The sequence below is a fragment of the Branchiostoma belcheri genome, unplaced genomic scaffold, assembly GCF_001625305.1.
Source record: "Branchiostoma belcheri isolate BF01 breed outbred unplaced genomic scaffold, Haploidv18h27 scaffold2, whole genome shotgun sequence".
In the NCBI taxonomy this organism is placed as follows: domain Eukaryota; kingdom Metazoa; phylum Chordata; class Leptocardii; order Amphioxiformes; family Branchiostomatidae; genus Branchiostoma; species Branchiostoma belcheri.
The window spans coordinates 5,097,006-5,121,045 of NW_017803490.1; the positions used below are offsets into that span (position 1 = coordinate 5,097,006).

The following is a 24,040-nucleotide window of genomic DNA, read 5'->3' on the forward strand; positions in this document are numbered from 1 at the left end:
CCTTTTTGACGCTATATGATAACAGTCAGCTGATTACATGTACAGGCAGATGATTGGTAACTATATGAAGCATTCCTGTCTCAAGTGTTGCTATTTTCAGCGGCACAGTAGTTTAAAGCTGCAAACGATTACACAGCTATTTATCCCTCTATACACTTGTACTTTTAGATGTCAGATTTGGGTCATGACACAGTTTTCCCCCCACTGGACCATAGTCGTAACTGATGCATTATTGTTACCAAATTAAACACATCTTTTAGGTCAAAGGTCGAGCTTGGGTGACCTCCCACCGACAATTTCACAAACCAGTTTGAAATCATGCACTGTGAAAGGAAGTTGAGGAAATTAACTGTTATAAATAGAATAGATGAATAAATATTGAAAAAAAAGCAAGATTGCATGTTATCTATTGTATGCTGTTGTTTACTTTTTTGATAGGTCATTGTTGTTTAATCTGTAGTCTGGTTTGATTGAAGAAATTAATTGCACGATAATTGCACATGGAAAGACAAGAACAATTGGACATAGTTAGTACGGGACAAAAGGTAGAGTATAAACTTCATCATCCTAAAACAATAAGAGCTAGCATAAGTATTTGATATAGTGGAACAATCGAGTGGAACTAATTATGTGTTTTGGATGGACGCCGTTTTGGCTATGTCAGTTGACTCGAGTGGTGACAGAAATCACGAGACGAATGATACTAGTCATATGTTCTTTTTACCATTTCGAACTACTCTACACAATCCTAAATATATGACTTCAAGGCATTCCTATGAAATTGAAACCGCAGGGTTGGTTAACTACCATGATCATCTATCTGTCTCCCACTAAGGTCAACACTTGTCACTTACATAACCTGAAACAATAAAAGTGATACGGACATTCTCAAGTTGATGGTCGATGATGTGGAAATAACGGGTCAAATAACAGGCGTGGTGCATTTTTCCTTCGTTTTTGGAATACTGCATATTACAATCATTCCAGCAACTTGACCTGTGGTAGTTTCATGACCACCGACGCCATTTTGACCTGACAAGCCACAAGGCTATTTTTCCAAAATGTGGCATATGCATCGTCACGGTTATGTTTCTGGTTCTTTGTTTCTGGCTGTTGATTTCTGTGCTACATAATCATATTTAACTGGTGTACGGTGTGCTTTTACCTTTGTTACTCTCTGTTAACCTATCTAATGATGAGACAGTGTCATCTGCACATTGGTAATGATGATATGCAGTGGCAATCAAGGTTTCTCTCTTCTCCAAAAACAGTAACGCCTCAAGCCATATCGTCCAGCCGCATCTCTACTCAGCAACACTTACTGTCGGACAGGTATGTACTGACTAACTGAGTATGCTGGTGAGAAGCTGCGTACGTCTGTTTTGTCACCCAGAAAACACAGTGTCAAGGTCATGACAAAACGTGTCTTCATCACTCAGTACAAGATGTTACAGAACTAAGTAAAAAAACTAAATAAGTAAAAAAAACTGTTCTTACCTTCGACAAGAAGGTTATGTTTTCTTGACTGTCTCTCTCTCCCTCTTTCTCTCTCTGTGTCTGTCAACAGCGTAACTCGAAAAGGCTTAGATGGATTATCTTGATATTTGGTAGGTGGGTAGGTCTTGATAGCTCGGAATGGTTAGATTTTGAGCCCCATGGCGGCTTGTTATAAATTCTGTCACAGATCGAGATTTCCGCATTTTTTCCTTAGAATGCCGACGAAAGTGTTGGCAGGCCGGTAAAATTCTATCCGATATTAAAGGAGCTAATGACATTGAATTATGATCTATAACATCACCACGTAACCTCAACCTCATAGTGATATATGATTTATGATTTAGAAACTTGAGGGTTTTGACTTGCCAATATTGCAGTTTACAAGTTCTTGAATGGCATTTCTATGGCAATAGAAACAAAACGTTGAGGACGTTTCCAAGAGTTGTGCCTCATCTAGTAAAATAGATGGTTGGCCATGGTCACATTCCATCAAGGATCTGCAACCTGTTACCATCCATTGGTATCAACGCCCACATCAGTGACATCCTGTGGGACGTCTACTGCCCATTAATGTCAAGGTCATTGTAGTTCTTCTTTCACTGTAGATTTTACCTGTTGGCATAGAAACCTTGTAACTCGTGCAAACGTCTGTTTATCAAGATAAAGTCTAGATATTAGGCCGGGAATATAGCATGTACATGCTCTATAGATTTGGGATTTCGTCAATTCATCTAAGTTGGTTTGACGTTTTGAGGGCAACAGCATTTTCCAATAAAGATTCAAGCATGATCTTTCTAAGAGCCCAGGGCAATCGCCTTGTAGCTGCCAGTGACCATGAGAGACCAGATAGCCAGAGAGTCATTCTTCACTTCACCGTCCACCAGAAGGGTGACAGGACAGTTCAAACGATCAACCATGTTCGCCTCCATTGATGTCTTTTTTCTAGCAGGTTTCTGTAAATGCCTCCCAACAAGCTATTCGTTGACCTGGTGACACTAAAGCCAAAGGCATGACAAAGGTCACTGAGAATCTAGGCCTTTTCGCGATAGGATCTACCACAAGGTCGAACCTCGTGACTTCTCAACCGTCTGTCTTCGTAGTCCGACATCTGTGTCCGAGAGTGGCCAGGTCTGTGTTATGGATACAGAGCCTACATGTACATCTATCCAAGTTACTAGTACCACAGAGCGAGTATGGGGGCCCAGGTAAATAGGATGACACCCAGACAAACAAAAGAGAACACCCGCTACATACAGAGGGCAATGACCTGACAGAAAGATGCCGTACCATCGATCTCTGACATGTCTGAGGGTCTCTGAGATCTGGGGCGAGGCGACTGAGAAAATTAGATCAAGCTGACCGTTACTTGGTTACTTATCGTTACGACTGTCGCGCAGAATGGACAGCCGTACGAATTGATTTGATGAGGTAGAGTGAAAGCAAGAGGCACGAAGCAATTCATGGACTCTTGATGACGACACAGCCACTACAGTTCAAGTATGTCAACGTAGGTATCATATCCGGCATAAAATATTGATTGGCATCCATAAACATAGAGCGAAAGCCACAGCAGGGGACAAAACAGTCTAATTTTGGTATTTCCATTCATTTAAGAGGATTGCTGACATCTTCAACGTTACACAGAAGTTCCTTCCTTCAAACACAGTCATTTGTTCTTATAATTACAGAGGTAGTGGACAAGATGATGGACGACCCTTTGTACAGATTGGCGGTCTGGGAATAGAACCCTGGACTCCCAACTGTGACCTACAAATAGAGCTTAAAACTAGGTCAATTTAGCTGCCAGCATTCTGCATTTGCCCTGGCATTTTACGGTAAAATTTGACTGAGCAACAGGGCGTTTGCTGACTGACTCTATTCTTCTGTGTGTGGTAGAGTGATATTCGTCTTTGTTTCAATGATTAAGGACGCTTGGTGGAAGACAATTCCCATCAATGCCTTACTATCAGTACTAGAATAAAAGTATGGAACTCATTGTGTAAACCAAGTTCAGTGTAGGCATCCAAACCATGTAGCTTTGAACGACGCTATCGCACTAGTTGAATACAAAAAGTTGGAGGAAAGAACGCATGAATGAATGCCGAGGAAAGGTGAAAGGGCGAAGCGAAGGAAATAGGGAATTGAAAAGAGAAAGATGGGAAAAAATAACGGTAGATAATAATAGGTAGAATGTGAGTAGGGTTCACAAATCAAATTCTAATAGTAATACAGTTGCATGACATGTCCGAAAACCAGGTGTGGTTCACTTATGACGGGCTAACTTAAACTGACTCCCCTCGATTCGGTGTATTGCCTCTAGTCACCTTTCCTAAAGGTCGTCTGGCCAAATCTCAACCATGTTGACAACAGATGTTTTGCTTTTCTTTATAAAAAGCCTACCCCCTGTATGGCTTGTAGTAAGCACTGCAAATCACAGAGTAAAATGCCGTGAACACTGGAGGGCGTCTGCATACCAACACACATATCAACGGGACACCTATATTATATATAAGGTTCTGGATTTGTCTACATCGTCTAGACTGTTTGGCAGTCAAACTGAAACGTTTACTTGTCACTTTACCAAATGAAGTTGATTCCAAGTTTCTTTTGTGCTCTGAACATAATTTTGGCTGTACCTTCCTTAAGTTATCATGATTAGTCTCCACCAGGCTAACAACAAATTTAGCCAAATAAGGAGAATAATTGGCCAGGGGAGTTTGGCCACCGTAGAGCTCATTTCAGGGTGAATTAACCCTCCCGCGGACTGACTCTCCTGGCCATCTATTTTTTTCTGAATTCTAGTTAGAGGCTACCTTATAATTAATTTTAATCATAATGTCTGTATGCTCAAGCAGTTCTAGCTGGAGTTGAATCTTAATCTATACTGTGCAGGTCATTTTCTGTTATCTTTGGAAAACGGCAAAAGCTGATGGGTTCTTCGTTGTTTTTCCATTGCCTTTTATTTCATTGTCTTATGTTTATCATTCACTTTGATGGCAACGGCGCTGGTACATTCGTTATACATTAATGACATATTAGCAATATGTCGGAACTTCAAGCGAAATTTGAAACGACTGCAGAGAGATATGATTATTAGTGTTGTCGGGTCGTGACCCGGGCACATTCATACCGACATAACGTGCAATTTTGTTTTTGGGCGGTGTGCATACCATAGGGATGACTGAGAGGGTGGATAAACATTGGACGGAGACAAGAGAAACCTGAATTTCGTAGTTTTGTAATCACAGAGGTCATGCCTTGTCCGGTTACTGAACGTGGCAGATATTAATAAAAAAGGATTTCTTTTTTTTTACTTACTTATGGAATGATTCATGCTGCCTATTTTTTCTCTGCCTGACACCTCCCTTCCTTCCTTCGCATGCCATAGGGGATCATAGGGATGACTAGGAGGATGAATAAACATTGGACCGAGACAAGAGAAACCCAAATTTCGTGGTTTTGCAATCACAGAGAGGGCCATGGATGTCTTGTCTTGTCAAGGTTACTGAACTTGGCAGATAAAAAGTACTTTTACTTCTTTATGACAATATTCATAATGCTTATCTCCCTGTCTGGATCTGGCACTTCCCTCAAATGGCCATGATAACACGGGCATCTACAGATACACAGATATAACCATGGATTAACATTCAATCATGCACGACAACGTGCATTTCTGTCATTTTCAGTTCGTCATAGAAGCAGTAAGTACTATCCGACTAAAACATGTAAATCTGCCCAGTGGTCCTCACAATGGGACTTTTCCCATCTATCTCATAGAAACTTTACGGTTCTGGACCAGCCACACCATACTGTATCTCCGTGACTTGGAGTTCAACCAAGACTACGTTTATAACAGGGTTAGGGGTTCAAGACAATAGCTATCATCACTGATGTTATTTGGCACTTAGTACGGACCACCAGCCAGAGTATTTCGGGCATTTCCATCCCGCTATTCGACCGTAGACGCCGCCTACGGGTCACTGGCTACACCATGTGCAGTCTGGGAGAGCGTTAACCAGGCTTTCCGGGCACCGACGAGGTCTGATGGACGACCAGTCTCCTTCAAACTTACATACATCATACACCCAAATAGAGCCTGGAAACGAGGCTACAACAACTGCTCTAACCGCTTTTCCAGGCTAGTAGCCTCGTTTCCAGAACCAAGTCGGAGTCAATATATTTTAATTGTAACTTTTCTCTATATAATTTCATGACTTACATCTATTAAAGAACATGTAACTTGAAATAAACAATTTCAACTTTAAACTTCATTGTAATGGCATAGCATCTTTGAGGCCTAAAATATCTAATAATCTTCATCAAAACATTGACAACTCATCAAATCATCCTTGATGACTAAATCCTCACAAAGTTAGATTTACAATAATATATCTGAACAAACCTTTAATTTCTAGGGAATGTACCTGACATTGATAGCTTCTCACAGTAGAAGAATTAGTCAACATTGCGACTGTTTGAGCGATTTGAAAACAAGAGAGCTGCTAGGTTTCAATAATTGTACATTCAGGATTTTGAGGTCTAGGTTGAACAAATCGCGACAGCTTTCCCGTTCGGCCGAACGGAGGAAACAGAAGTTGTGTTTATTTGCCTTTGTCGTCTATTACAAACCTTGGAGACAGACAGAACTAGAGCAACTCACTGTCACTCTTCCACCCGACACTCACATCTGACAATTCTCGCTATGCGGTGAAGTTTGAGGGAGCAGCCGCCTTTCAAACAAACCTTCCACGCGTCAGCTGTGCTAACGGTCCGGTATGGAATTTACCGTCGTCGTAACGACATTTCTCGGCTTGGTTTGCGAACAGCACTGCGGTGGGTTTGTCCATACAACACTGCAGAGGAGACAGGGCAACCTCCATCCACTCAAAACCCGCACTTCCATCCTAAATTTAGAACTGATGACATTGAAGTATCTCTGAACACTTTCGTTGTTATGGTAACGTTATATGGTTGCCATGAGTACAGCACGTCTCACCAGCGTGTTTTATTTACAAAGGCGGAGGTCCAGTTGCTATGAAAGCAAATAAACAAACATGGTGTTTACTTTTACTCGGGGTGAAGGTAGGGGAGAGCGTGGTTGGTTGGGGGAAGGCACAGACTTGCTTCTCTTTCGTGGTCTAGCTCCACGCATATGGCAAACTCGTGTGTCCACAAAGCCGGTGGTCAGGGCACACGTCTGGGCCTGAGAAGGAAATCCCTCGCGTCATTCGGTATGTTGATGGCCGGTTTGATCCGTCTGCATTCCGGCAAAATGGTTCGCATTATGCCCGAAGTAAGAATGAAACATTAGGATTACTTCTCGATGATTGAAGCTGTGGTACTCTGTACTGAGACAGCATCAGGGCTTCAGGTGTTTCATAGTTGATCATTCCAGACGTCCCGTGGTCTATGTAAACAAAAGTAAGCACATTTAATCCTCTTCGTGTCTTTGCCTCGTTAGTTTCCTCTGAACAGACTCCACAGGGTACGTTTAAAACCCACTGAGGTGGAAAATCGACCAGGACTTGGTCTGTTATAAGGACATGCCAGCCATTCTCCGGAGGAAGAAAATGTCAAGAAGAGAAAGAGGCCGTCTTGAGGGGAAAGGGATTTGCATCGGAGGAAGGTTTTGCAGGAAATTGGGAGGACCTACTAGGAAGCCGACAGATTAGGAAATACCTGGTAAATCAGTATAGTTTCTCTCTGCGGCCTCCTCTTACCGTTGTGAGTCAGCGGCACCGACAGGATGTGAAATGCAGAATCATCCCACAATCATGTTGAGAATGTCTCCAAAGAAGAACACCACTGAAAGAACGACGTACAGCAAAGCTCTCAAAAGGCACTTTGAGTGAGATCGTCTTCGATCAGTCCACGTGGTGTCGACTTTAGGATCCCATAGAGCAAATATTCCTGTGCAGCAAGGAAGAAAAAAAAGCCACAGACTCCCGGCTTTAGTTGACATCTGTTCTTCTTCGTCGTCCCGTCCAAGTGCAAGTGGACAACCGAGATGTCCAAGTTGCCGCAATAACCAAGACAGTCAAACGAACCATCCCGTCTGTCAGCGTGAACATCCTTTCCTCCTGCTGCTTCGGTTTCCTCCTAAAAACAGGCCGCCACTTTTATTAGCTTGAAGACGTGTATATCAATGCCTGATAGTGCCAGAGTGCCCTGAGCATCGAGCAGTGCACGCGGCTGGCTGACAAAAACATGTCGTTTGAAACTCGACTTTTCGTCAGGCTGACAGAGACATAGAGTCCACAGACATTGATATGCCAGGTGTGACCTTGGACGTGAAGAACTCAGCACGAAAGTCATGGCTAGCCTCGAGTTTCACGACACGAGCGGCCTGAGCGGACAGGGGCGGCCTCTCACTGCAAGTATATCATCATCACCATGACAACCGCGGAGCGCTCACATCTCCTGAGAGCCAATTAAACTTAATGACACGTTAATGACCAGGTAAACCGAGAGGTTATGAGTCTCCAAGTGGCTTTGTCACCACTTTGTTGACAATTGGTCCAGGATTTTACAGCTGGCTTCCGGCGTTACTAATCGGAGGCTTATCCCACCAAGTGGGTGGAGCTATCGAATCTACAAAAACTTCGCCAAGTAGTTTTTCACCACACGGTATATAAACATGTATCATGGGGCTCTTATAAAGTATGTGTTGCAGGTAATTTAATAAACCTGTTTTTAATGTTGCTTGGCATGGTTTGACAAGTTGGAGAACGGTTAAAACGTCACATAGGCAACCCGACCTTGGAGTTTAATTGTTAACAGAGACCGCAAGCAAGACTCTGAAAGACGAACTGCTCGTCCATATTCAACAAAACAAGCTGGTCTGTGTCAGCCTGTGATGAACCGTGAAGACATTGGTAAAGTTAGGAAGGAATGGTTATCATCATAGAAAGCAAGACGAAGTCTGGAATTCCATGAGTTATAGGGTATAGGAAACACTAATTTTAATGTCGATCTAATCTTTATTTATCGATTTAATTATCTGTATAGTAGGGGCAAAACTACGAGCGACGATGATACACTGTATCACACAGTCACAGGATGACCTCAGTTCGATTTGGTTATTGCAACAATCCTGTAAACTGATTTATTTCTGATTAAAGATTCCGATTTTAAACAATGTTTTGTTTGTCTAATTAATGTTTTTGTTCTTCAATTATACCAGAGATACCGTGATATAGTACCTTGCAGAGCACTTCACAGAAATAGCACGACAACTAATTTATCCTAAACAATATCGTTCCTGCTGACCTGAATGATACTTTCTGGACGGTCCCGTTTAGATGAGCTGGGGGCATTTGCCGTCTAGCAGACCCCTGTGCAGCATGGGGAAACCTAACATCACCCCAATCGCGACTGGCAAATATTTTCAAGCGAACCAACGAGACTCTGTCATTTGATAGCGGCCCAGGGTGGCAGTGGATGACCGACCCCCACAAACATGGCGTACCCTGGGCCCACTTATAGCTCCCTCCCTGACACGTGTATAATCTTATATCAAGATCTAGATATGTCACACTACAGGTCACGACATCTGTAAGAGTCAAAACTCCGACAGATGACTTTTACGTCTTGGATCCGGGGCGGTAAGTAAGTAAGTAACAGACAACGGGGAAAACCACCGTTTCTGTGCCAATATTTTGACAGGAAAAATGTTTGCCATTTGGCCATTCCATTTGCTGCACAGATGGCAAAAAGCACGCAGTGACAGTGGGTAGACAAAGACGTTCTAGAAGGGCGAGTGAAGCTATCTATGTGTTCCGCCCTGCGCACATAAACACACAAACACTGTTAGAGTTTCACGGCGACTTGACGTTCGGTACATCTCCGGGGACGGTCGTGGTTCTCTCCGAGACATCGCCGACTAGCCTCCCGACTTGGCGGAAACTGACTCACGTGTCTACATCTGTTCTAAGGAGTCCCGGGACGTCTCTGCGCGCCGTCGGGGAGAAAGAGAAAGCCCCCAAGCATCTCACTGGGACAGACGTCTGGAGGGAATTGGCTCTGCCCCTCCCCCCGCCCGCAGGAGTTGGTACATTCCATTTTCAGCACCAGGTTGGCTACAGCGCCACTCGGGCTATAGACGAGACGGCCACAGACTGGTGACCGCCGCGCACTGTGGAGCATCTCGACCGTACCCCGCTTGGAATAACTACCGCCTCGCATCACAACTCCTGGCGGAGGATGCGTTAGAGTCTCTGCGAGCTTACCAGCGAGGCATAGCTCTGCGAAATTGTAAGTACAGACGTCTTTTTTTCTTATCCGCGCATCCCGCAAAGCTCTGGGATCTAGAGGAATATTTTCGTATGCTCTTTTCTGGGCCGGTATGTGACCCTCCTCGCATGGGGTGTTTGCATTGGTGTCCCACCTCAAAACCCGGGCTGATGTTCCGAGAGAGAAAGTCAACAAGCAGTAAAACCTACACTAAGCCACTAGCAATTGTTACTTTTTCCACTCCGCCTTTGCCTTGGGAGGGATATCGAAGAGAAGCGAAAGTTCTTGAAAGGAAGCTTAAGATGAAGTAGCCGTATCCCAGCTTTCATCAGTAGATCTAGGATCATCTAGATACCTGCCAGGGAAAGTAAAGGCAAAGTTGACGCGGTTCCCAGTACAATTTCCCCTGAAGGTACTCCGCGCTCCACTTGCCAAGCGACAGACGGTCTCTGGAAGAACTCACTTTTATTTTTTGTTTCTCCGCCAAGAATCTTCCAGGACTACTTGATGAGAATAACCGCAACGGCCAGGAGATAGTGTTAGTTTCCCGTCTTCCAGGGCTTGTAGAAAGTTAGACGGGTAAGTCTACGTTCTGCTTTGTTGGTCTTTGCGATGTGTATGTGTGTGTGTGTGCGTCGGCGACTTGGGCCGCCATATGTCGTCGAGAGAGAGAGAGTACTTCACAAGTAAACACTTTCACTATCTCCAAGCGCCTTAGAGCACTTCCTTTCCTGGAGCAATCGCAAGAGAAATCGTCCAGTAGATTGGAGAAGGGAGCTCGATTGAATAGAAGGATTCTAGAAATCCCAGCCCTACAGTGTGCCGCGGGGTGGTGGGATTGAGGAATTACGGAATTCTAACCTTGATAACGCGAAACAGATGAAACGCCACATGTTGGCGGGGCTGCCTGCCCCAACCACCAACCCAACCCCACCACCTCACGCACTCTCACCTTCTCCTCATGCGAAATTTTGTTTTGCGAAGTGTTCCTCTCTCAGTGTTGACAAATTGATGTCATATCTGTAAAGCTTGTGTATACAGTCCATAGAGTTTTAATAGTTCAAAAACTAGCGCTTGCCCCCCATGTGGGCAGTTTGGAAAACGCGAACGGGTGACTTGTGATTTATGGGCAACCTCTAGTTCCGTGCCTGACCTTTCATTATCGACAAATGTCTACATTTGCATCTGTTTCTGTACCGAGTTATGATCTATTGATATTTCTGTTGGTTTTGGTCGGGATGTTTGGAACTGGTTTGGCGCTGTGCCTAGAAATCCCCCAGTCGTGGTGCGGTGACGAACGAACCCGCAATTTATTTGGGTTTAATTACAAGCGAGGAAACCGAACACCGCCGTACAAGCTGGCCTGGACTCTCTTCGGATGGAAACAGGCTGGCTGGATTTCTGATCGTACGCCGAGTCGGCTGTCTGATCGTATAAGACCAGAAACATAGCAGGTACCAACGCCAAATCAGTTCCACACCAAACACGCTCTAGCCTGGGAACCATATGCTACATTGGCGATGGAATGTTTGAGACACACATGATCAGAGTATAGGATGTTCTATTTTGACAGACAGGGCGCCATTTTGTTGACCTTGACTTGCGTACTGTCCTTTCCATCACAGGGCCATGGGGACGTTATGGGATGTGACGAGGATAAACCTCGCCATCTTCCTACTATTAGTTGTACATGGTAAGTGTTTCGGAATCCTTTCCCCAAATATAGATCAGGCTTTGTTTACAGACGAAGGCAAAACCGCAATATGTCATTGTCTTGCTGTCTCAAGGCGACATGTGTGACTGATTAGCACAAATAAATAGGGCCATCTAGACTTTGGCAGGACATAGTCCTCACTTGAAATGAACATGTACCCGTGTCAAACATGTAAGATTCTGCGAATTGGTCTATCAATTCTCAGAATATCAATTTTTTTCTCCACCAAACAATGTCATCCTTCAGCTCTTATTTTCTCTTTTATTTTAATTTCTTAACCTGTCAGACTTCTATGAGTGTTCACTTAGACGGTCTTTTCCCTTTTCTTTCCAGCAAATGCTCAGTTTTCTAGAAAGAAAAGTTCGTCCTGCGACTGCCCTGAGGTGAGTGCGCTTCCTTTATTAGCCAATCAGAAGTCTAGACAGTTGCCCCTGGCAACGAGCAAATATCCGGAGGGAGGGAAGGGCGGGGAATGTCCTCCGGCTGTTCCACCTATTGCTCACCCTCAGACGTTTTCGGCAAACTTTGTTTGACCGTGCACATTGGGTATGTAAAGGGTAATTCAACGACTTGAATGAGTTCCAACTAAAGCAAATATACATCGATCACCGCTGCAGCTAATTCGCCTCCGGAGATGTAGCTAAATTTGGTCGATGTCAGAACAGAGTCAAATTCCAAAGGTTTTGAAAGGTTTCACTCAAAGTTTTGACGCTTCGTGGTAGCTCACAGACCTTTGTATACGCAAGATGCTTCTAGCCTGATCTTCTCTTTGCGTGACACGAAATGTTCACAGTGGAAATTGCACTGACTTAGAGTGATAGTTCAAGGGACCACCAAGGCCTCCCCTCACAACAAACCAAACTTCTCTGTAGAAGGCCCCTGACGCCAGGAGGAAAAATGTCAATGTCATTACCTTTTGTGTTGAGAGGTCAGAGCAATGCAGTTCCATTGTCCTCTTGCGAAGTGATGGAAAATATACACTTCTGTGCGTTGTCATAGTAGCCTATTGTAGATACAGAGAAAAAACAACTTGACTTCAACTTTAGAGTATGATGTCGGGCTCATGTAGATCTTTGTATCTTTACATTGAAACGCCTATAATGTGATGCTATTACGAGACACCCCCCCGTCCTCTGTCCCTTCCCCCATACTGAAGAAAGGCCACACCATTTGGAACCCCTGTGAAACCAAATTTGATCACCAGGCACTGTTTGAGATAAGTTGTGGCGGGAATGGCACGCTGTACCCGCCCCTAGCTGCCAGCTAATAACAACCATATTTCCACTGTCTCCCTCCTCCAAAACATCAGGTTTCTTCTGGATTGGCAGATTTAGGACGGGCCCACATGGCTCATAGGGTGACTGATCCTTCAAAGGAGGGACATTGAACGAGGAAATTCTTTCACGCGTTTAGACTGTCGTCATGTATCATCAACCCAACCCAAAAATAAGACACCGAAAATTCAGTCTTCGGTAGCGCCAAATTATGCCCGTTTTAGTAGGAATGGTACAGAGATTACTGACTATACCATAGTATTATCTAGTGACCACGAAAATATAAATCAAGAAAGACACGATTCTTTTCTATTTTTGTGCACAGACCTTACTGTATACAATCTTACTTAGTTCACACAATTTGTACGAGGAGTGCCCCAAACACACGCTGAATACTGCTTACACTACAAATTCCCTCTTATTTCACACAGTTTTCAATCAACACTACATTAAGCGACGCTAAACCGGTTCTCTCACCTTCGTGATGTTTACACTTGTACCACACCAAAGTTTGCCTTCCAATGACCTTTTCTTAACTAGTAAAGCCTTGTGACCAAAACTTTATTCTTCCAAACTACGAAAGGCGAGCTCGCTAACACAAATAAATAAAGGTGTAGTAGTTGTGTGTAGTGCAAAACCTGTAAATGGGCGCAGAGGCCAAAAGAGTTGTGACGTTGTCAGCTGAGCTGTAAGTAGTTCTGTTTGTTAGCTGAAGGGTTGCTAAATGCTGTTTGACTAGGAGAGGCTAGTTGGAATTCTGTGCCATGACCCTATATAGCTGCGAGATGCCGCGAGGAAAAACACAACCGTTTACCCAGCGTACCGCACGTATGCTAACGAAGACGGATGGGAGTAGCTCATATGTCTCTCGGCTAATTTTAATAAAGGGGAAAACCGGGTGACTGACACCATAGACGCCCGTGGTTTTTGGCCAGAGAAAGGAGGTTAAATCATTCATTTAAACCTCCTTGGTTATAGACCATTTTATAATCTAAACTTTCGTAGTCCGTTTCATGTATTACCATTATGATGCCAATTTATGCTAATTATCACCCTCTGTTACTCTAAATACTTTGACGTCGGAAGTTGATTTGTTCACGGTAGACGTTTTTGAATTTGGCACGCGCTGTTGGAACGTATTGTGTCAAGTAATTACATTCTAGACTAGTCTGGCACACGGGAAGACGCCAAAAAAGTATTGACTATTGTAATCTGAATCGCCACAGACGCAGCTTTTTTATTATCTAGATTCCACACCCAACAGGACTTGGCTCTAGATTTGATTCGTCATGGTTTATCATTTATATGGAGTCGGAAGTCAATTTCCATCGTTTTCGCCCAAATCTGCAGATTCAACGAATTCAAAGTCACGACTTTCGAAATGTGGAAGTAATTTAGGGCTCTTGGCGTTGATCACTAAACGTGTATGTCTGCATTTGGAAGGCGTGTTGGACAGTTCTTGCTTTAACTGTCAGCCAACTGGCTTGGATATGTGATGACAGTAGAAACGCTAAGTACCGCAATTATATTAATGTGCCCTAGAGGTGGTGTTTAAAGTGCTTTCATGGAGTTGGTGCGAAAAACAGCCGCGCGGTTGTCAAAGCTGTGCACATCTGGGAGACCTGGTAAACTGCTTGCTGAAAGAAAAGCAGTTTGACTTTATAGAACGTGATTTCACGAGAAGCCAGCTTTATCCAGTAATCTCTCATGATCTTTGACTGTTTAGTTTCTAAACACAGGTGTCATGGGGTCTCTAAAGGCCCATTCCACATCCCTCTATCACTTTGATGAGTCGAAAGCGTTCGATAACGTTATGTACACAAGGCTCGTAAGGCTGCACTCAATATGGCCGGCGCTCTCAGTTTCTGTCAACTTCTGACAAAGGCAAAAAGTCTCGGCACTTTTCCAAAGCCAGCTATTTAGACTGATTGTGGTTTCCCGGGTCCCTCTCACGGTGATCCGTACAATAGCTTGCGGGCCAAGTTTAACGAGCAAAAAATGTCGGGGTGAGCCAAAGAGTCGTCCGATTCAACAAGACCATTCCCTCAGTAGGAACACTTGTATGCTTGGCATTCTGGACGAATCATTGCTCTTACGGTACCTATAAGTGTGGTACATACTGGTCGCGTTCCCAAGTTGCCAAAGGCTTGGAACCAAAGAATTCCAGCGTGTCCAAGTTAATGTAGTTAGTCTTTGTGTACACCCGGAATAACCCTGGTTTAGCTGAAATAAATAAAGGTCAAAGTCAACGCCTTGTAGCATTTACCCCTTGGTTTTAAACAATTTCCAGATAGCATGTCATAGGTGTATTAGGGAGTACGGTGGCTGACTCCTCTTGTTATGAAGAAATGGAGATGTGTCCTTTGGGAGACAGACTAGAAAAGTTCCCCAAAGTTTCCCACTTTTCTCCTAACCCAGGTTGATCTAGCCTGGCTGCCAGACTGTTTCCATGGCCTACACAGGTCAGTTCCTTGGTTCCAGGGCCAACATGCTCCCAAGGAAATTACATCACAGCCCCCCTCAGTTTATAATAGCGTGCTGGATGTGGGTCTCGCATCCAGGTTATGGTTGATCGAGATGGGTTTGTTCAAAGTTCGCTATATACGTCATAAGCAGCCATATTGGTTTCCTCTGAATATCATAATTATGATAAATGGCATGCCTGTATAAATTTCCTCCTTCAAACATTTGTATAGTTTCGAGAAGCATTGGCAGGTGTGGCCGAGTTTTGAATTCTCTCGCATGCGATCTCTTTAGGTAATCTCCTTGGGAATCAAAGACCTTTATTTTCCTTTTATTCTTTCCGACACACCTTGCCAAAAACCTTCTCAAACAGGAAGAAAGAAACAACAGAACTGATACATTATGACGTCAGCAAAAGTTTACTAAGCTTTCATGCTCAATTAAGAAAGGTCTCAAGACGACAGCAGTGTATTCCCCCTACCCCCACCTTCGAACCTCTTAATTAAAATAGCCTTAAGAAAGTTGTTTTGCCCACTTCATTAAAATTCTAAATAACAGCGTGGGGTGGAATTCTCAGACGGACTGAGACCAAACAGCTAGCTGTAAGACATTCTATCTTATCAGTAGCTCATCAAAGTTGGGCAATAGTCCAGGTCGAGTCAGGTCAACAAAGGACGTTGTCATCAGACTAAACTTTGACACAAGGAATCCGAGCATTGGTTTCTACCTTATTTGCATAATTTATGCAGCTTATGTCAGCAACATTTTATTTACTCATCATATTTGACTGTCCAGTTCTATTCGTTTCCAACCTTGACATTTGAAAGCAAATAAAATGTTAAAAGCTTCGATACTACGAAAGGTATTCCTGAGCCAAAGGCAAAGGAAGCTAGAGAGACCTGAATAACTTTGACATTTTCATCACTCCCCTCCCCTCCCTTATCTCTCCCGTAAGACATTATAGGCTCCCCGGGACGTTTTGGACACGCTCCTGGACCTGCACAAACATCCACACCGCCGCCGGTGTCAGACTGTTCTTCCCACGCGTAAATACTTGGCAAAATATTTTGGGGCTCTCTTAAAAGTGCAAGGATAATGCTCTACACGTAAATTGACCTGGAGTTGCTTGGTATGGTCGGGATGGAATCCCCCAGGCTTAATTACTCGAATGACAGATAAAGACAGAATTCGGACCCTGGTGGGCTTTCATTCAGACCTTTTTGTCGCTATGTCGGTGGGAGGCCTCAAACGTGGGCCTTGTTCAGAAGAGTGAACACATGTAGGGATAGACCGTTGTGTAGGGGGTAGGAACATAGCACACAGAATTGGAAAATGGAAGTCTCCGAACCAAAGACATCTGTCACGGTACTTTGGGATCATTCACTGAGCTATTTTGAAGACGTATTTGAAACGTCAGTCCCAAGGTCAAGGTCAACATTGGAGGGTCATCAAGGGGCAGACAATTGATCCCAAGGGGCAGACATTCTACCCCACTCCCAACCCACAAGAAAACACCTGTGACGTAAGTCCGGGCTATCTATGGCCTTACCACTTTCGGGTGATCTTCATTAGTCAATAACCCTCTAGGGCCCCTAGTATGCTACATCCAGTCGTGACAAGGGACTATTGGATAGGACAACTATGCATGCAGTTTCTCAGCGCTTACCGCTTCCGACACCTTTGAGCCTGGACGACTGATTTAAAGCCAATGTTATTGGTTAAGAAATACCAAACCTCCCCTCAAATAGGTAAATGAGAGTCAGGCCTTCTTGCTTACATTTTGCATTACCTTGGCACGGAGTCGTAAATTGAGTTTGAAGTTTCTCTGAGAGGTCCCTTTCGTTGGAAGTCCACCAGACAGCAGTGGGAATGGACGGAGGAAGCATGCGGTTTGACCTTTGACCTTCAGACGTCTGCGATATACTACGAACAAAGCTTCTGTGCCATGCTTTGAAACGGATACAAAGACGATTTTAAACCGTTGACTAAAAACTAGATTCTCCCTACTTGACTCGGCCAGTGACACTGACCCTTTAAAAATGCACCCCCTCCCACTGAAAAAGAAATATTACCTCTGATACCTGCGTTAGACTCGGCAAGTAAAAACAGATGTCTCAGTGGGGGCAGAATGTCTCCAAACAGCTTCTCTGGTGTTCACAGCAAGATAACAGATACTAGTGTCGAATAGCCTGTTGTGCAAACGTCTGCCGTGGTCTAATTTCAATAAATTTGTACCAAAAAATAGTTAATCACCATCACCAAGGAAAATTCTACATTGCTCAGGAGGGTTCTGGCAAGTATCACACACTATAAAACTTAAGTGGAGCTTAATCATTAAATATTTTAAATTCTGAACAAATGTCCGGCCCACCAGCACTAAAAACTCGAGAACAGAAGATTGCTTCAGATCAGATTAGATCAGAACAAGATTAGATAGAAGGATTGTGTCAGTGTGGTGAGCGAAATTACTTTGACCTGTTAGGTGCTGTTGCTACAACAAAGTAACCGTTGTCAAAATACCATCTTGGGAAACCCGCTTGGCATGTCGCCGTCTGTGCGGGGAGCGCAGTTTCATTCAAAAGTAAACAGCCAGAAGCACAAATTGGAACAGTCGTACTTTCCTCATATGCTGTGCTTTGGTTTGCTTGAATTTTAATTCTGTTTCTATGGCAGCGTTGTTTCTCATAATAACATCAAAGGCAAGCGTGGTTACCATAACCAATCAGACATTACCATGACATTTCACAAGATAGCTAACTTTTGCTGAGCTGACACCCTTACAAATGTGACTGACAGATTTTGCTGACGACAGCATAAGCGTTAACGAGAACCATGATTGACACTTCGCGACAGACGGCTGTATCAATTAACGAGAACCATTCGGGTCTGCGTCTTCTCCAGGCCGCCTTGAAGCTCCCTGTTTCGCAGGAATTTCTCCCACTTCGCTCTGTACTGTTTTCCCGCTTTCAACACGTACAAGTTACTTTCTGTCTATACACATAACTTGTCACCTACGTTGGGACCACGTTTTGCTTGAGGGTACTTTGTGTTTCTTTAATACACAGACTTTCTTGGAGAAAGGACCTCGTCACATAAATAATGTAACAGTAAATGAAAAATCGGTGAAGGTGTAAGTAAACCTTCCAAGTAACTGTCGTTTTTGCGTCAGCGCCCCTCCCCCTGGAGATCCAACCTGACATTTCATTTGCACAAACAGCGGTGGCAGGCAACCAACTGCTGGGTTTGGAGATTTTCCAGCTGAAATGTCTACCTATTTTAAGACATCCATGAATAAGATGATCACGGTTGGATAGGTCATTCGTCATAGGTATTTTACAATTTCAAGCTTCATCTCAGATGCATTTTATTTCTGCACGAAAGTTTGGAAAGTGATCCGTATGCATACAGTCCAAGTCCAACGTATTACAAGATCTATTTTCACTTTAAATACACTCTCTCACACACACACACTCACACACAGAGAGACTCACACACCTACACACACTCACACGCCTTCAGTGGTTTGAGTCCCATGTTGGTGTGCCCTGGTGAAAGTTTGGGATGATTGCCAAACATGTGGTTTTCGGTCTGCTGCCAAGCCATGTTTAAGGTTTCTTTTCCAACTCTGTGTCTCCTTTCCTCTGAAAACGTGATTTCAAACTCGTCCGACATATTAATGTGCCCAGAACCCTCACCTGTCTATTTAGAGCCGAGGGGATAACAGTAGACAGGCATTTGTCTGAGATTTGAGAGACCTTCCCCACATATGTTGACAGCTACTCGCAGGAGAGTCTAGGTTGTCAGTAGTCCTTTCTCACATGTAAGCCCTCAGCTTTCGCAACTTTTGCATACGTTACGCCCCTAAAGGTTACGAATTATCTAGACTGTAAAAAATATGGAATAAAATATGCAGAATGCTTTCACCAAGTGTTATCAAGGAAAGCTTAATTCGAACCATGGCCATCTGTTCATCAACTTCCCTGAAATTCCTTTTCGGCTCACTGCTCAGAGAACGAAAGTCGCCGACTTCAGTGTGGAAATGATTGCTACTTCTGAAGCCTAGTTTAGGAGGTGGTCCCTTGATGGATTAAGTGTGGATAAACTACGACTTCGAGAACTCCAGACTTGAGCAACTGAAAGATCTCTGATTTCCTGAAGGTTAGGACCAGTCGCCATGATTGATTATTTGAGTTGGCCGTCCCTGTTGGACCAACTCAGAGGTGCAAAGGAAATCTTGTCTGGCTTTCCCCATCTGGGGTTTCAGCAACAAAAATAAGACCTTTTGAGATTTACGACACTCCAGCGAGATGGGGTAGCTCACTTGTACCATTGCCAACATCAAAACGCAAGGATGAGGAGGAATAGGGGAGGGGCTAGATTTCAATTACTGTAGCCATGGAACCGAATGGTTTAGTTCAAAATTGTAAATACTTTTTAATGGCTTTGATCTTTTAGCTTAGTATCCCAGATTGATTTTTAAATATGCAAAAGTCGACTGCATGCCAAGCAGACATCATGTGTCATATGTCGACAGCACTGGACCGTGGCCAATGTGGGACTCAGTGGTAATATACACGTACAAGTTAACATTTCCGTTGAGAATTAGTACCCAAGAAAGACTTGGCAACGGTGGCAGTTCTTTTCTCCAAAGAAGAATTAGAATCCAACAATTTTCTGGTTTGCAAGAACATGGGGCCTGACGTATAATTGGGGGCTGTGGTGGAAAAAGACGAATGATGCGGGTATCCAATTACTGTGTGGGTGGACATGAGGAGAGGTGGATTGTTTTTCTAGTCTCGTCCGCTCCTTCACAAAGAACATCACACAGCCATGGTTTCCTCGTTCAGTTCACCCCATGTCTAGACGTGTAACTGTGTTGCGACGTTTGTGTTTTGATGCAGGAGTATTTCAAGCTAGTTTCTTTATTTGAATTCCTAAATATCCCTACACGCATTTACTAGTACGTCAAATCCCACTTTTCGTTGAAATTGCAAGTGAAGAATCAGAAAACATGAACCATGCAGGGCAGAAATTACACCTGAAATGGACAGAAACGCCAGACCGTATCCGCACACGCCTATCCGCACACGTAGCCTTCTACCCCAATTCTCGAGGTTGAATCAGCAACCCTGAACCCCGCTCACTACCCAGATAGACAAGTCTAGACCTGGAATGAACGTGGTCAAAATAAAAGAACAAACTGATTTCCAGACAGTCGAGAACACAAGTCAGATGCTGACTGTGGTAGACCCTGCTCAGCTGTTGCTGATTGGTTGAATATTTCGCGCCAAACGGTGTCGGATTACAGCCTATCATTGTAACATTTGAAAATGGCGGGAATTTGGTACGCCATACAACGGAATGGCGCGAAAAACTGACTCCGGTTGCTTGAATTGTTCGCGCCAAATGGTGCCCAGCTTATTATTGTCACCGTCTGATAAACCACATCTCCAATACTTGTCTAGTTGACTTGTTATAAAAAGAGGAAACTGATACTTTTTTTTAGAAATCTTGTATCTTATAATGTCCACGTTAGATGCTTTAGTATTTACATTAGCCAAGTTATGTCACCGAATGCGAATATCGTGAAATGATTGTGCAATACAGGCGCGCTCTGACAGGACCCTTCTCGGCAGTTTCTGATTGGCTTGAATATTTCGCGCCAAACGGTATCGGGTTACAACCTATCAGGTAAATATGACAATGGCGGGAATTCGGTACGCCATACACCACGGAATGGCGTGAAACAGCAAATGAGTCTCAAGGTTCACAAAACAAATAAAGGCATACATGTATTCAGTATGTTGTGTAGTTGTAGTCGGAGTGAAGTGTGAGAAATTGAAAATAGCAATAATTTCAGTACGAATATGGCAATAAAATTCTTAGTCTCCACACACAAGCCAATATCTGCGTTGTATCGCCTCCTACGATTAAAACGCCTGCACACAAAACATACTCCTAATGTCCCCGAAGTTGAAACATGAATCATTGAAGGCACACCGAGAAGTTACGAGGTTTTCCTTCCGGCCGCATTCCACAGAAGCTCGAAGTGATGAAAGCTCAACAGGTGCCTGTATTGTAATCAAATGCCCCATAAGTCATGTTTCAAGTCGTAGCAACAAATAACATGCAATAACAAGAAACTGTGCCTAAACTCCACATACCAGTCGTTAATCACTTACCCAGAGAAATCCCGAAGGAAGAGGGAATGGGCGATGTAACATTCCCAGTGAAATGTAGTAAATTGCAGTGAGCCTAGTTGAATTGTACATTGAGACATATAAAAGTTACAAAGTAACTTTGACTCAACAACGAGCTGTTTACTCCAAATCATATGAAAACAGAAATTAAAGACGAAATTCTTGTGATTGAAAAAGGCATTATTACGTCTAGAATGATGCAATAGGAGGAAAGAAGCCATGGGCAGAATCCAAATGGAGTATGGGTTCATGTCATAAGCAATAGTGTCATTGAAATCATTGTTATTACTTTTATAAAATGTCAAACATTAGAATCGTGCTGTCAATTGTCCGGTACCGTGTAACGTCGTGACAACGTAACGATCTAGTATATACCCTAGTTCCTTCGGCTTGGTCTAGGCACACTCTAATGGACAATCATATTCTCTTGTGTTACAGGGACCTGAGGGACCAGCTGGACCTCCTGGGCCACCCGGTTTACCTGTGAGTAAAGATTCTTATTTACTTCGTTCCTATGTCTTTCACTCATACACTGTATGTCTAGTCCCCGGTAATTCTGTGATGACCAGCCTGATGAAGTTAACTATTTTGTTTGCGAAGCATCTTGTTGTTTTCTTAAAGTTTTAGAAGACATGTTGTTCCCATTAGGCAACTTTGAACCATTGATTCAATTTTGGGTACCGAGTTCGTTTCCTCGAATTTATCTAATAAGGTGTGATTAGTCTGAAGGCTTTCTGCCGCAGGCATTTTTTGTGTAAGCTCGGCGTCATCTACAGTTAAAACAAGATCCATCGTTCAAAATGTTGAAAGTCACTTATCTACATGTAAAAGCTATCTACTGATATTGCCATAGGTCATTGACCTGTCAGTTTTTTTTTTATTTCTCATGTAGAATATGTGATTTTAATCACCCACTTCTTCAAATGATATTTACGTTCAGTTCAAATTGTTTCCAATGGCTCCCTGTGGAGGAGTACGGAAAAATCATGCAGGGAATCAGCGTGATGAGTGCATGTGGTGTGTGCATATTGGGAGAGCCTAATATTGTTACCATACCATGAGAGGACAGAGTCTCCTTCGAAGTTCGAGTTTAATTTGGTATAAACCGGTAGGTAGATTGGTGGACATGGATGAGACTCAATGAGTTGGGCCTATGGCTTAACAACATTTAAACTAGTTGCATCATCTGTTAGATCATCAAACTAAGCTCGTAGACTAAAGAGGAATTTTATCGAACACCCATCTCCATAGGTGCCGTTCTAATTTTAGCTCCAGCCGTTGTTGATTAGTTGATTGGGTATCTGAAGGAGTTTCCCTTTCGCTCACATGATGTGGCTATCACTAAGATTATCTTGATCCATCCTGTAATTGTTACAACATCACAGAGACAACAGTATTTGGCTGCTCAGAGTTGATTTGAGCCATTTTGCGGCCAAACGTTTGGACAGATTATGGCTTTTGTTTTCAAGAAATGTCAGGACCTATTCGAGAAGCTTCAACAGGTCAAAGAGGTCATAGTTCTATGGAAACGAACTCGCACTGCCTGGAGAAAGTACATCGCATTCCGACAAACAGATAAGACAGGAGACATAATAATGAAGACTCCTAGAGCCTTTCTAAGTCCCTCGGGGCTAGGAAAAGCACGCAGCTTGTGGTCTGAAAGTCTGGAAGGTATTCCTGTTATCCATATGGCTCGGATACGGTCAGAGTCCAAGGCTGTTCTCTGTCATCTTCTCTTTCGTGTCACTCTCTTCAACCATTGCAAGTCATTATGGCTGACGAATATCAGACGAACAGCTGCCTTGACGTTGATTTGCTTTGGCATCTTTATCTCCCCATGATCATGACATGTTCTTTTCTAAAGTTCTATGATGCCTCATATGGTGTGGAAAACACATACTGGGTAGGAATGTCTATAGACATGCAGTAATATAAACCCACAAAGGTGGTAACGATATACCATCGACTCTTCCAAAACTCGACATTCAAAACACAAACCAGACCGAAAATGAAGGACGGCGACCGTTTCCATGTGGGTTTTGTTATAGATAAGCGTATGAACATCGATTTTATTAGCTTTATCAGTTATGAGTCGTTTGGTTCGGCATCTTGACACAATCTGAGGCAGATGTAATGCAGATCATTCGGGGATACAGAGGGCGGCGCACGGTGACGTGCTGTCACTATGGAAACGGTGCACGAAAGGAAGAGCTATACTTCACCCAGGCAGAGGTGATGCGCTTTATTTATCTACAGTCTAAAAGGCATGACGGCTATGAGGTATGTCTTTGCCCTGTCCGTTTTGGACAGGCCAAATAAGTCAGCAAGTACCCTTACAGTTCAAATGAAAGCTTTTACATCAACAATGTATTTAGCAGGTGTCACATTCTTGGGCGTGTGGTTTTCATTGTCGCCTTCTAAACCTAGAAAAGGCAATTTTTGTGATAGCTAGAGAAGGTGCACGCCAACAAGACTCTGGATAGAAAGCACTTCCAGAATTTATTTCGGAAGAGAAATTAGAAGTGCCTTGCTCGAAACGTCATCGATTAAATGACGACGAATTTTTGGTGGGAGGAAATTCCGTAATCATGGAACACAAAAGGCCAGACACAGGTAGCTAGGTCCCAGAAGCTGGTGGCTGGAAGATCTAGACGTGC

At 43.5% G+C, this 24,040-nt stretch overlaps 1 protein-coding gene across 11 annotated transcripts in view; it reads left to right on the forward strand.

Annotated features, from left to right (window-relative positions):
- The first annotated feature begins 8,957 nt into the window (after positions 1–8,957).
- The window catches only part of LOC109468566 (collagen alpha-5(IV) chain-like), a 68,478-nt gene continuing 53,395 nt past the window's right edge, over positions 8,958–24,040 (forward strand). For 4 of the 11 annotated variants that reach the window (XM_019766839.1, XM_019766837.1, XM_019766840.1 and 1 more), the window contains exons 1-5: positions 8,958–9,753; positions 10,221–10,311; positions 11,358–11,425; positions 11,780–11,829; positions 21,822–21,866. In XM_019766839.1, the coding sequence (XP_019622398.1) occupies positions 11,362–11,425; positions 11,780–11,829; positions 21,822–21,866 (159 nt within the window). In that variant the 5' untranslated portion in view covers positions 8,958–9,753; positions 10,221–10,311; positions 11,358–11,361. The remainder of the gene's footprint in view (positions 9,754–10,220; positions 10,312–11,357; positions 11,426–11,779; positions 11,830–21,821; positions 21,867–24,040) is intronic. The other 7 variants (XM_019766827.1, XM_019766835.1, XM_019766830.1 and 4 more) reach the window with 3 other exon arrangements.